Genomic DNA, 13,166 nt, shown 5'->3' on the forward strand with positions numbered 1-13,166 from the left:
ATATGAGGAATTTGAGAAACAAGGCAGAGGATCATAGGGGAAGGAAGGGAAAAATGAAACAAGACGAAACCAGAGAGGGAGACAAACCATAAGAGACTCTTAATCTCAGGAAACAAACTGAGGGTTGCTGGACTGGAGGGGGGTGGGAGGGATGGGGTGGCTGGGTGATGGACATTGGAGAGGGTATGTGCTATGGTGAGCACTGTGAATTGTGTAAGACTGATAAATCACAGACCTGTACCTCTGAAACAAATATGTTAATAAAAAAAAGACAAATACTGTATGAATCCACTTACATGAGGTACTTAGAGTAGTAAAGTACAATGATGGTTGCCAGGGGCTGGGGAAAGGGGAAAATAAGGAGTTATTGTTTAATAGCTACAGAGTTTAAGATTTACAAGATGTAAAGAGTTATGGTGGTGATGGGTGCACAACCATGTGAATGTATTTAATACCAATGAACTGTACACTTAAAAATAGTTAAGATAGAAAAGGTTATGTGTATTTTAACATAATAAAAGAAAAAATAGAAAAAATAATATGAGAATAGTAAAGAAACTACAAAACTTGAAGTAAACATCCTTAAAATGTTTAAAAATTAATATAAATCACTTTCAACTTTATATATTGTACTTCTAAGGGTAATGATTTTAAGGTTTAAAGAAAATTACTGGTACTGGTACATATCCTACTTGGTCATGGTGTATTATTATTTGAATAAGCTTTGGGATAATATTTCTGGCATTTCATTTTAATATTGTTTCATTTGCAATGACATGTATTACTAATTTTCCAATTTGAAAAGAGCAAATAAAAAATATTTTTAAAGAAAAAATTAAGGACATGTTTTTTGAATTTTTACAGTGAAAATCTATTCATGAGTTACTTCCATCATTAAAAAATTCTTGCTAAAATAAGAAAAATAATTTAAAGGAAGAGTCAGAAAATTCTTGCATGTACCACTTCATTAATAAAATATTAACAGTGGATTCTTACAGAAACCAACAGACACACGATTCTTAAATGCATCATATCCTCCTAACAAACAGTAGACTAACAAAATAAAAAAACTGGAAATGTAAAGACCAAAATTTGTTGACTTTTTAAAAAGTTTTTAAATTCCAGTTCATTAACATACAGTGTAATATTAGTTTCAGGTGCACAATATAGTGATTCAACACTTCCATATAACACCCAGTGCTCATCACAATAAGTGCACTCCTTAATCCCCATTACCTATTTAACCCATCCCCCCACCCACCTCCCTTCTGGTCACCATCAGTTTGTTATCTATAGTTAAGAGTCTGTTTCTTAGTTTGCCTTTCTCTCTTTTTTTCCCCTTTGCTCATTTGTTTTGTTTCTTAAATTCCACATATGAGTGAAATCATATTGTATTTGTCTTTCTCTGACTTATTTCACTTAGTATAATGCTCTCTAGCTCCATCCATGTCATTGCAAATGGCAAGATTTCATTCTTTTTTATGGCTGAGTAATATCCCATTGTATATATATGCCACATCTTTATCCATTCATCCATTGGTGGACACTTGGGCTGTTTCCATAATTTGGCTACTGTACATAATGCTGCAACAAATATGGGGATGCATGTATCCCTTTGAATTAGTATTTTTGTATTCTTTGGGTAAATTCAATTACACTGTGCAACTTGTCTACATATCCCTTTAGGATCCAGGCTCCAATGATCTCTCCAGATACATCTCTAGCCACTTTCACCTGCGCATGCTACAATGGCCATTGCAAATCACTTACTATTCACTCGAGAATTCATTTATAACTCCATACCATTGTCTATGTTGTTGTTCTCTCTGAATAGGATGCCTCCTCCCTTTTGAGCTCAGCAGTATATCCTTGTGAACTCCTCCCTGACACTCACAGGCCAATTAGGAATTCCCTCTTTCAAACCTTGAATATTTTTTATTAGTATAATATTCATACCAAATAATTTGTATCTCAATACTGGGAGGTCCTTGAGGGCAAGGGCCTGTCTCTCTTTTTCTTTTTCTCTTTTTTCTTTCTTCCTACCTTCCTTCCTTCTTTCTTTATTTCTTCTTCTTTTTTTTTTTTTGAGTATAGATGACACATGATGTTACATTAGCTTCAAGTGTGCAACACATTGGTTCAACAACTCTATATGTTAGGCTATGCTCATCACAAGTGTAGCTACCATCTGTCATCATGCAAACCTATTACAAAACCATTAACTATATATTCCCTATGCTGTACCTTTTATCACCATGATTTATACATTCCATAACTGGAAGCCTGTATCTCTCACTCTCCTTCACCCATTTTGCCCATCCCCCCCGCCATTCCCTTCTGGCAACCATCATTTTGTTCTCTGTATTTATGGGTTGGATTATTCATGTTTTGTTTTATAGATTCTACATATAAGTGAAATCATATGGTATTTGTCTTTCTCTGATGTATTTCACTTAGCATAATATCCTCTAGGTCCATCCATGTTTTGAACCTTATGTTCACAGTGGCAAGCACAATGTCAGTAGACACAATCAAATGAATTACAGCTTAAAAGAACCCAACCAGTTAAATAAATTTAGCTTATCAACTTTAATATCATTAAAGTTATAATTTAGCTGAATAAACCTCAACTTCATAGTTCTTTGCTGATTGCTATGTTAATGTGTTTTATAATTCTTCTGGCTAAAAGTAAATGCAAATTAAATACTCAAAGGAAAAGTTTCTGTTACTTTCTTGAATTGTTGGAATACAGCTGTCATCAATTTATCTTTTGGACTTTAGAAATAAAATCTAAAGTTGATAGACATGGTTTGATGTAATATTTTATAAAAAAAGAGTTTGATTTTCTAAAATTGTAATTTTATAGTAACAATAATATTAAAAGAACCATTTAAAAATGTATTACATACCATTTCTATTTCTTGATCTTTGGCAACCAGCTGTCGATTAAGAAGTTCTTTGCTTGAGTCAAGTTTAATACAAAGTTCCCTTGTGGAAGATAAATCTGCAAGGGCAGACACTTTTTCAAACTGAACCTTCTGAAGTTCCTCTTCCATCTTTACAACAGACTTGTGTAAGGTAGAAATCTGGGACTTGTAAGACCTTTCTGCATTTAAGTGCTGCAAAGCAAAATTATTATTTTATATATATACATACATACATACATACATATTTTTTAATTTGAAAAAACTAAAACATGGAAAACAAAGTGGGGAAATCTTTTGATGATACACTTAGATTATAAGGAACTTTATACAATATAGGTGGTAATAGTATGTACAAAACACCCTGGGAAAGACAAACTCAGCTTTCAAATGTCTATACACAAAATCCATGAGTAAGTTGGTCAACTGGCCATTATTTTTAATGTGTTTAGAAAACAACTTTCCCCCTGTGAAGTCTCAAATCGAAAGCTAGTTGAGATACATACATGTTTGGTCTGTAGTTCTATTTTTGCCACAGTTTCATTTATTCTATAAGATAAATATTATTGTTGTTAAAGACAAAACATTAGCCACCACTGTTTCACTCCTAATACCCATTTTCCAATTCTTAAATGGCATGTTGACCTAGATCATAATATCATAAAATGAGGACTGATAGGTCTCTAGCACTTATTAATAACTCTGAGGGAAAAAGACTCTAGGCAAGTATAAATTAAGGATAAATCCACATTATGGGAAATAAGAGCATGTTTTAAAAACTGCACGATGAGATTCAAGTTATATAAATGCTTTTAAAAGTCCAAGATAATACCACCCCTTTTTTTTGTTTCAGAGAAATATCTTACGTAAGTGCACTGCCACCTACAGAGAAGTTTTTGCTATTATGTGAAGCTGACAGAACTGAGAGACAAAGACATTTTCCTGCTTTTACAAGTACATAGCACACAAAAAAATTGCTCCTAGAATAAGTTATTTGGCCACAGTTCTCCCTCCCTTCCTTCCTCACTCACTCTATTTCTCACTCATTCTTCAAACAACCTTCTATCCATCCATCCACCCATCCATCTATCCACCCATTTCATTTTTTTTAGTATATTCTGTGTTCCAGTCAATGTACCTAGATGCATATCCAGTGATAAACAAAATAGTCTCTGTTCTCATGACACTTCCAGACTATGGGGGAGCCATGAATTAGTCAAATAATCACACAAATGACTAAATACATATTAAGCAAATACTTCTAGAGGGGAAAAAAAAGTGTATAACAAAGTAAAGTGATCTAGACTAAGAGGGTCAGAGAAGTCAGGAAAGGCTTCCCTGAGTAAATGACACATTAGCTGAGATGTGAATGGTGTGTAGATAGATATACAGTGTGGGTAGGGGAAGGTGGCTTTTCAAACTGAAGGAATGCTAAATTCAAAGGCCTCAAAGGGAGTGTGTTGAGGGAGGGAAAATGACATGCTCCAACAACAAAGAGAAGACTAGTATGGCTAGAGCTCAGAGACCACAGAGAAGAGTGATAGAATATGCATTTGAAAAGGTATTCAAAAACTCACAAGACAGAGCCTGATAAACTGGGTTAAAATTTAGCTCTTTATCCACAGAAAAAAGAGGGAGGTAATATGATCAGTTTTGTGCTTTGGAAAGATAATACTAGATATTTCAGGTTCTAGTAAGATAGTTGATTAAGCTAAGAGGAAAACATTTTGGGTAAAATAGAATTTTTTTTTTTTTTTAACAATTCATAGCTGAGCTTGCAGGAAAGAAAAATAAATTTGCATATGCCAAAGACAAAGATAAAACAAAGTCAGAGCTGTAAACAACTGAGAAGGCCTGTAGCTAAAAGATGGGGGTAGGAAGACCCAGTGACAGTGAAAGGCTTGTGTTTAAACATTGAAGCAAGGACAGGAAACAAGAAGTTAGGACTAATGGTTAACTGGAACTGGGTCCTCTACATAATTTGGAACACTTGAAAAGAGGCTCCAGAGGAAAAATCCACTCAATCTCACAAAGATACAACTGAAAGTTTATCTTCTCCTACTCTCTAAGTAGGGAAAAAATGTCTTCTGTAAGGAACCTTAGGTCTAACTTTATTCAGTTTTGGAGTCTGACTGCACACTACCCACTCCCAATTCTAAACTTTAACATAAAGTTTGTCTCATGCCAATGATAACACAGAGTCCCTATGCAGAAGCAAACCCATATCCTTGGCCATAAAAAGATTCTGCAGGAAAGTCCTGCTTTAAAGGAGCTTACAAACTCAGGGTGACTTAATCCACCATGAGTGAGAGTCAGAGCAACATAAAACATAGCAGGAACAGAATTCTAGAACTTCAAGATATTAAACAAAATATTTTAGAAGACATGAAAAATATGCTTAAAAGTATTAAAGACATTAAAGGAAAAAATGAAAAGAATGAGACTTAGGAAAAAACAGGAAAATCTGAAGAAGAACCAAGAGAGCTTCTGGAAAGAAAGGAAAAGTAGTTAATAAATGGTGTGTACATAGAATGTATCAGAAAACAGAACGAATGCATCAAAGAACAGACTAGTACAGCTGAAGAGGGAAGAATGAACTAGAAGACAGATCACAGCACAGAGAAACATATGGAAACTATGATTAAAAATATTAATGAACATTTGGACTAGGAGATCCAACAAGCATATTATAAAGATTGAGAGAGACAGTAGAGTGAATTTAAAGGTGGTAATATTCAAATAAATAACATCTAAAAATTTTCCAGACCTACTAAAAGTATTCATACTCTGAAAAACTGCAAAGCCAAACCCTTTCAATAAACCCCAAAACCATACCTAGACATATATAGTCAAACTTCAAAGAGAAAAATAAGACCTTAAAAGAAAACAATGGCAAAAGACAGACTTACATAGAAAAAAATTAGAATGAGAACAGACTTCTCAACAAATTATTTTTAAAGTTATCAAAGGAAATAACCCTCAACCTAGAATTCTACACTCAGCTAACCTAATACTCAAAAATGAGGGTAAATTAAATCCATTTTCAGGCAAAGACTGAGAAAATTAACTCACAAATCAAAGAAAGGAAGTAGTCTCAAGAAAGAAATTGAACTTAGAGTAAGAAATAGAATGCAAGAAGCAATGTTGAAAAATTTGGTAAACATATAAATGGATACAAATAAGCATTGACTCAAAGAATAAGAGCAAGAGTAGTGATTTATTTTTAAGACTATAAAAAGCCAATGTGGATCTAAAAGAGTACACAACTATATTATAACAGATTGGGCTTGTGTAAAAGAGAGAAGGGGGAGGGAGAGAATAAGAAAACACATTCATTAGTAAGCAGGATGTTGTGCTCAATATTCAAATATTTTTAGGACCACATATTGTTTAGGAGGAGTGTTGGAAATACTAACAAAAGACTTTTTAAAGTATGTATATTACAAATTTAACTACTAAAAGAATAGGTTGAAAATATATAACTTCCAAACCAATAAGTAGCAAGGGTAGAAAGTGGGTAAAGAAACAAATATATATAAGATAAAGGAAAGAAAGAAAGATAAAAGAATCAGGATAAGAATAAAGTATAAATTAAAAAAAAATGGAAATAGTAAACATAAATGAGCCAGCAATTCAAACACAAATGGTAAACTTATTAGTTAATAGAAAGATATTCTCAGATTGAATTTTTTAAAAATTAGGATATATGATGCTTATTAGAGACAAACAGTCGAAAAAGATTAAGAAAAGATATATAATACTTCTGTTTCCAGCCTTGATAGAATAACTGAGACTGAACTTATCTTTCCTCTGTTAACAAATGGAAAACTAGGAAGGAAGGAAGCAAGTAAGGAAGGAAGGAAGAAAGAAAGGAAGGAAGGGAGGAAGAGGGAAGGAGGGTGGATTGCTTCTAGATATTGGACAACAGGCAGCACAGGGCTGTGATCTCTGAGAAAAGGAAAACAAACAAGATGAGCCCTATGATCATTCCAGCTTTCTGTCAGGAGACAATTTTCCAGTGTTCAGTTCAGAGAAAGAAATTTCAATCAGAGCACAGTTGATTTGCTGAGGAGACAGAAATAAGCATGTGAAATATGTGGGGTAGGGTTCAGAAATGAAGGATCTATACACACAAAAAAAGACATCCAGAAATTTGCCTAGGAGTCTTCTTGAGTCTGTTGCTGAATACTAAGCCATGAATATATATTGTGAAACTCCAGAAGGCTGAGAAAGAAAACCAGAGAGCTCTAAATTAACCAAAACCACAGCTGATACACAGTTGGAAAAATGTTTATGTTTGAACCTGCCAAAGTGAGAGTCCTTAATGAATATCCCGGGTTGGGCATTTAATAGAGAACACAGAAAGGTCACACCATAGTGGTAGGGTTAAACTACTTTTACAGAAAAGGCTACTTGAAGCCTGCCTCATCAAAGCTTAAAGACAATATCGAAAGTATCAGTTGATCTGCAAGTAATTTAACAGCCTGCCAGAACAAATCCAACACTCTTAAAAGGAAGACACTAAGTCTAAAATTCACAACATCCAGAACCCAGTTAAGAAAATATCAGACAGGGGTGCCTGGGTGGCTCAGTGGGTTAAGCGTCTGCCTTAAGCTCAGGTCATATCTGGGTCCCAGGATCGAGCCCTGTGTTGGGCTCCCAGCTCAGCGGGGAGTCTGCTTCTACCTCTCCCTTTGCCCCTCCCACCACCACGCCCCCTCTCATGGCTCATGCTCTCTCTCTCAAATAAATAAATAAATATTTTTTTAAAAAATACCAGATATGTAAAGATGCAGAAATATAACCTATAGCAGGATAAAAATTAGTCAATGTAAGTGGATGCAAAATTGACAAAGATGATGGTATTTGAAACAGTCAACAAAACTGAAAGATAACCTATAGAATGGGAAAAGATATTGCAAATGTCTTATCAGATAAAGGGCTCGTATCCAAAATCTATAAAGAACTTATCAAACTCAACACCAAAAAACAAACAAACAAACAAATAATCCAGTCAAGAAACGGGCAGAAGATCTGAACAGACATTTCTCCAAAGACATATACAAATGGCCAACAGACACATGAAAAATGCTCAACATCACTGGGCATCAGGGAAATACAAATCAAAACCACGAGATATCACCTCACACCAGTCAGAATGGCTTAAATTAACAAGTCAGGAAACAACAGATCTTGGCAAGGATGTGGAAAAAAGGGAACCCTCCTACACTGTTGGTGGGAATGCAAACTGGTATAGCCACTTTGGAAAACAGTATGGAGTTTCACCAAAACGTTAAAAATATCGCTACCCTAGGACCCAGCAATTGCACTACTAGGTATTTAACCAAAGAATACAAACATAGTGATTCAAAGGGACACAGGTACTGCAATGTTTATAGCAGTGATGTCCACAATAGCCAAACTATGGAAAAAGCCTAGTTGTCCATCGACAGATGAGTGGATAAAGAAGATGTGGTGTATATATATACAATGGAATATTACTCAGCCATCAAAAAGAATGAAAGCTTGCCATTTTGCAATGACATGGAACTAGACGGTATCATGCTAAGTGAAATAAGTCAATCACAGAAAGACAACTCATATGATTTCACTCACATGTGAAATTTAAGAAATAAAACAGATGAATATAGGGGAAGGGAGGGAAAAATAAAATAAAATCAGAGAGGGAGACAAACAATAAGAGACTCTTTACTATAGGAAACAAACTGAGGGTTGCTGGAGGGGATATGGGTAGGGGTCTGGGGTAACTGGGTTATAGGCATTAAGGAGGGCATTTGATGTAATAAGCATTGGGTGTTATATGCAATTGATGAATCACTAAACTCTACCTCTGAAACTAATAGTAATACACTATATGTTAATTAATTGATTTTAAATAAAATTTTAAAAACAGCTATTATCTATGATATGAGAGAGCAACAGGGTCTGAATTGCTTCGTTGCCACAAACAACTAGAAAAATTGACAAAATATAGGAAGGAAAACTTGTTTTCACACCAGGGATAGCAGGTAGCAGAGAACTATGATCTCTAAAGAAAACAAAGTGAATACTATAGTTGCCATAGCATCTTGCTTAGATGTAAATTCTGGACCATGAGGAAAAGGAACCAAAACACAGTCCAGTTATCTCAATGAGTTCAAGATACAAATATCAGCCTTCAGGAAGCTGAGGTGTCTAGAATTTGTGGAGCAGAGCACCAGAGAGAAGGGAGCTATGCCAAGACAGAGTTCCAGAAATCTGCACATACACAGGTGAAACTGCAAAGCCAGGCAAGGAACAATTTCCTAGGAAAGAACAATTACCAGGAAAACTGATCCAAGCAATTCCCACATCTGGTTAAGGACCAGGGAGCATTCAAAATATCATCATCCAGAGTGGAGACACTTTGATATGTCACTGACCTACAAGGCATTCAGCAGAAAACTAGGAACTCAATAGAAAACTCTATAGAGAACAGAAAGTCATACCTTAGTGGTGGAGATAAGTTAGCCCTAAAATAAAGACTATTCTAGAGCTATCCTGAAGAACTTATAAACAATCTTTGAAAATATAAAGTGAATGTCAAGTAACTTAGTTTGGCAAGATGAATCCAACAATTTCAAAATCCAGTTCTCAATGATATAAAATTAACAATATCCAGAATACAATCAGAATTTACTAAATGGGGCCAGAAGTAGGAAGATGAGATCCATAATAAAGAGAAAAATCAGTCATGGGGCGCCTCGGTGGCTCAGTCGGTTAGGCATCTGCCTTCGGCTCAGGTCATGATCCCAGGGTCCTGTTATCCAGCCCCACATTGGGCTCCCTGCTCAGTGGGGAGCCTGCTTCTCCCTCTCCCTCTGCCTGCTGCTCCCCCTGCTTGTGCTCTCTCTCTCTCTCTCTGATAAATAAATAAAATCTTTTAAAAAAAGAGAAAAATCAATCAATACAGAATCAAATGTGGCAGACATAATGAAATTAGCAAACAAGGACACTGAAATGGCTCTTATAAATGCACTCAATAGGCTCAAGATTTTAAAGGGAAAAATAATGAGGAAAAAAATAAAATACATTTAAAAGAACCAAATGGACTTCTTGAAGATGAAAATATAATCTCTGAAATAAAAATCTCACTGAATGGAATTAACAGCATATTAGATATGTCAGAAGAAAAGATCACTAGATTTGAAGACACAAGAATGGCAACAATACAAAATGAAGCAAAAAGAGAAAAAGACCAGGGGAAAAATGTAGAGTGTTAATGATCTGTGGAACAATATCAAGTATCTAATGTACTTTGAATTGGAGGTCCAGGAAAATATGAGAGAGAGTGAAAAACAAAAAATATTTGAAGAAATAATGGCCAAATGTTTTCTGAATTTGATGAAACTTACAATGGAGTGTTAGAAACAAGTTCCAACTGTGGAAAGTTCTATTGCTGAAAACCAGTGATAAAGAGAAAAAATTTAAAAATAGCCAGAGTAACTCAGGTCATGATCTCAGGGTCATGAAATTAAGCCCTGTGTTGGGCTCCACATTCAGTGTGGAGTCTGCTTGAGATTCTTTCTCCTCCTTTTCCCTCTCCCCTCCGCTCCTCCCCCAGCTAACGTGCTCTCTCTCTCTCTCAAATAAATAAAATCTTTAAAAAAATAAAAACAGCCAGAGTAAAAAAAAGAAAAAAAAGGGAAAAAGGAACATGCTTAGAGAACTAAAGATAAAGTTGACTTCAGATTTCTCGCCACAAACTATATAAGGCAGATAAGGCAGAATATAAGGTAAAGAAAAAGAGAGGGGCAAACCAAGAAAGAGAGACACTTAACTATAGAGAACTGAAGGTTACCAGAAGGGAGGTAGGGGAGATGGGTTAAACAGGTGATGGGGATTAAGGAGTGCACTTGTGATGAGTACCAGGTGTTGTATAGAAGAAATGAATCACTATATCGTACATCTGAACCTAATATCACACAGTCCGTTAACTGACTGGAATTTAAATAAAAACTTTAAGAAAAAAGAAACAACAGTACTAAAATGCTAAAATAAAAATTCCTACCAACTTAGAATTCTCTATCCAGCAAATATCTTCTTCAGGAATGAAGGTGAAATAAACACTTTTTAACAAAAATAAGACCTGAGTTTGATGCCAACAAACTGCAAGAAATGTTTAAAGGAAATTCTTCTAGCAAAAAGAAAATAATAGTAGATGAAAACTTGGATCCAACCGAAGGAATGAAGAGCATAAGAAATAGTAAATATGTGGGTGAATTATAAAGCCTTTAATTCACCCACATATTTTAATTTCTTCAAAGTGAAATAATGAGCTTAAAGTGAAAATAATAAAACACACTATGGAGTACACAATAGATGAAGAAATAAAATGTAAGAACAGTAGGATAAATGATGGGAGGGAAGAAATAAAAGTGTACTATGTAGTAATATATTATTTGAAGGTAAACTATGACAATTAAAAATGCATGGTATATACTCTTAGAGCAATAAGTAAAACAAAAAATGATGTATAGCTTATATGACCATAATAGAGATAGAATGGAATAGTTAAAGCTCTCTATAAAAGAAGGCAGGCGAGATGATTCAGGCACAAAACACCCTGGAACACTCCAGGGCCACACCTGCATTGGCTCCATCAACCTTGCCAAGGTGCCCCACCTGTGGAGTGCCCAAGAATGCCCCAACCTGCACCCACTTCAGGTTGAGCCATCATACCATAATGCCCTCTGTGCAGAGAGCTCTGGGCCCCCCTCAGACTTGAAGCCACTTCAGCTTCAGCTGTCCTGCCAGAGTGCCCTCTGTGCAGAGAACCCAGGACCACTCAGGCTTCCACCCACCTGTCCAACCAAGACGCCCTCTGTGCAGAGAATCCAAGGACAGCCCAGCCCATGCCCACTTTAGCTCTAGCCATCCCATGAGGCCCAGCATTGAGTGTCCCAGATCCCCCAGTCCACTCAGCCACAGCTCCAGCCAGCCAGCCAAATTCACCAGGCACAGTCTACACAGAGAATGATCACACACAAGAACATTCCTTCAAGTTTATGAAAAGTAACTATTCTGCCTAATTCACAGAAACAAACATAGAAAGGCAAGGAAAATTAAGACAGAAGAATATGTTCCAAATAAAAGAAAAAATAAAACTTTAGAAAAAGAACAAAATGAAATGGGAGATAACTAATCTATCTGATAAAAAGATCAAAGTAATGATCATAAACATACTCACTGGACTAGTGAGAAGACTGGATGAACTCAGGGAGAACTTCAGCAAAGAATAGAAAATATAAAAAAGAACCAATCGGTGTTGAAAAATACAATAACCAAAATGAAAAAATACACTAGAAGGAATCAACAATAGATTGGAGGATGGAGAAGAATGAATCAGCAATGTGGAAGACAGGGTAATGGAAAGCACCCAAGTGAAACAGAAAAAAAAATTTTAAATGAAGATAGGTTAAAGGATCTCTTAGACAACATCAAGTGAACAAATATTCCCATTATAGGGATCCCAGAGGGAATGAGAGAAAGAAAACGGTAGAAAACTTATTTAAAGAAATAACAGCTGAAAACTTCCCTAACTTTGGGAAGGAAACAGACATCCAAGTTCAGGAATCAGAGAGAGCTCCAAACAAGATGAACCCAAGGAGATTCACATCATGACATAGTTAAAATGTCAAAGATTAAAGAGAGAGAATGTTAAAAGCAGCAAGAGAGAAGCAATTAGTTTTATACAAGGCAAACCCCATAGCGTTATCAGCTGATTTTTCAGCAGAAACTTTGCAGGCAAGAAGAGAGTGGTATGATATATTCAAAGTGCCAAAAGGAAAAAACCTACAACCAAGAATTCTCTACCCAGCAAGATTATCATTCAGAATTGAAGGAGTAATAAAGAGTTTCTGAGACATACAAAAGTTAAAGTAGTTCATCATCACGAAGCCAGCCTTACAAGAAATGTTAAAGGGACTTTGTTAAGTAGAAAAGGCCATAATTAAAGAAAATTATGAAAGGAAAAAATTTCATGAGTAAAAGCAAATATACAGTAAAGTTAATAGATCAGTCACTTATAAAGCTCGTATGAGGGGTGCGTGGGTGGCTCAGTGGTTAAGCATCTGCCTTCAGCTCAGATCATGATCTACAGGTCCTGGGATCGAGCCCCACATCGGGCTTCCTGCTCGGCAGGAAGTTTGCTTCTCCCACTCCCTCTGCCCCTCCCGCCTACTCATGCTCTCTTTCTCTCTC

The 13,166-nt window shown here is 35.8% G+C and overlaps 1 protein-coding gene across 11 annotated transcripts in view; it reads right to left on the reverse strand.

The window, feature by feature from the left end:
* Window positions 1–13,166, reverse strand: part of TSGA10 (testis specific 10) — a 183,809-nt gene that overhangs the window by 28,872 nt on the left and 141,771 nt on the right. For all 11 annotated transcript variants that reach the window (XM_064572597.1, XM_054509921.2, XM_064572595.1 and 8 more), the window contains one exon: window positions 2,910–3,119. In XM_064572597.1, coding sequence (XP_064428667.1) covers window positions 2,910–3,119 — 210 coding nt within the window. The remainder of the gene's footprint in view (window positions 1–2,909; window positions 3,120–13,166) is intronic.

The sequence above is a fragment of the Mirounga angustirostris genome, unplaced genomic scaffold, assembly GCF_029215605.1.
Source record: "Mirounga angustirostris isolate CCGP_5_RB_7025 unplaced genomic scaffold, mMirAng1.0.hap1 SCAF_10, whole genome shotgun sequence".
NCBI classification, from domain to species: Eukaryota; Metazoa; Chordata; class Mammalia; order Carnivora; family Phocidae; genus Mirounga; species Mirounga angustirostris.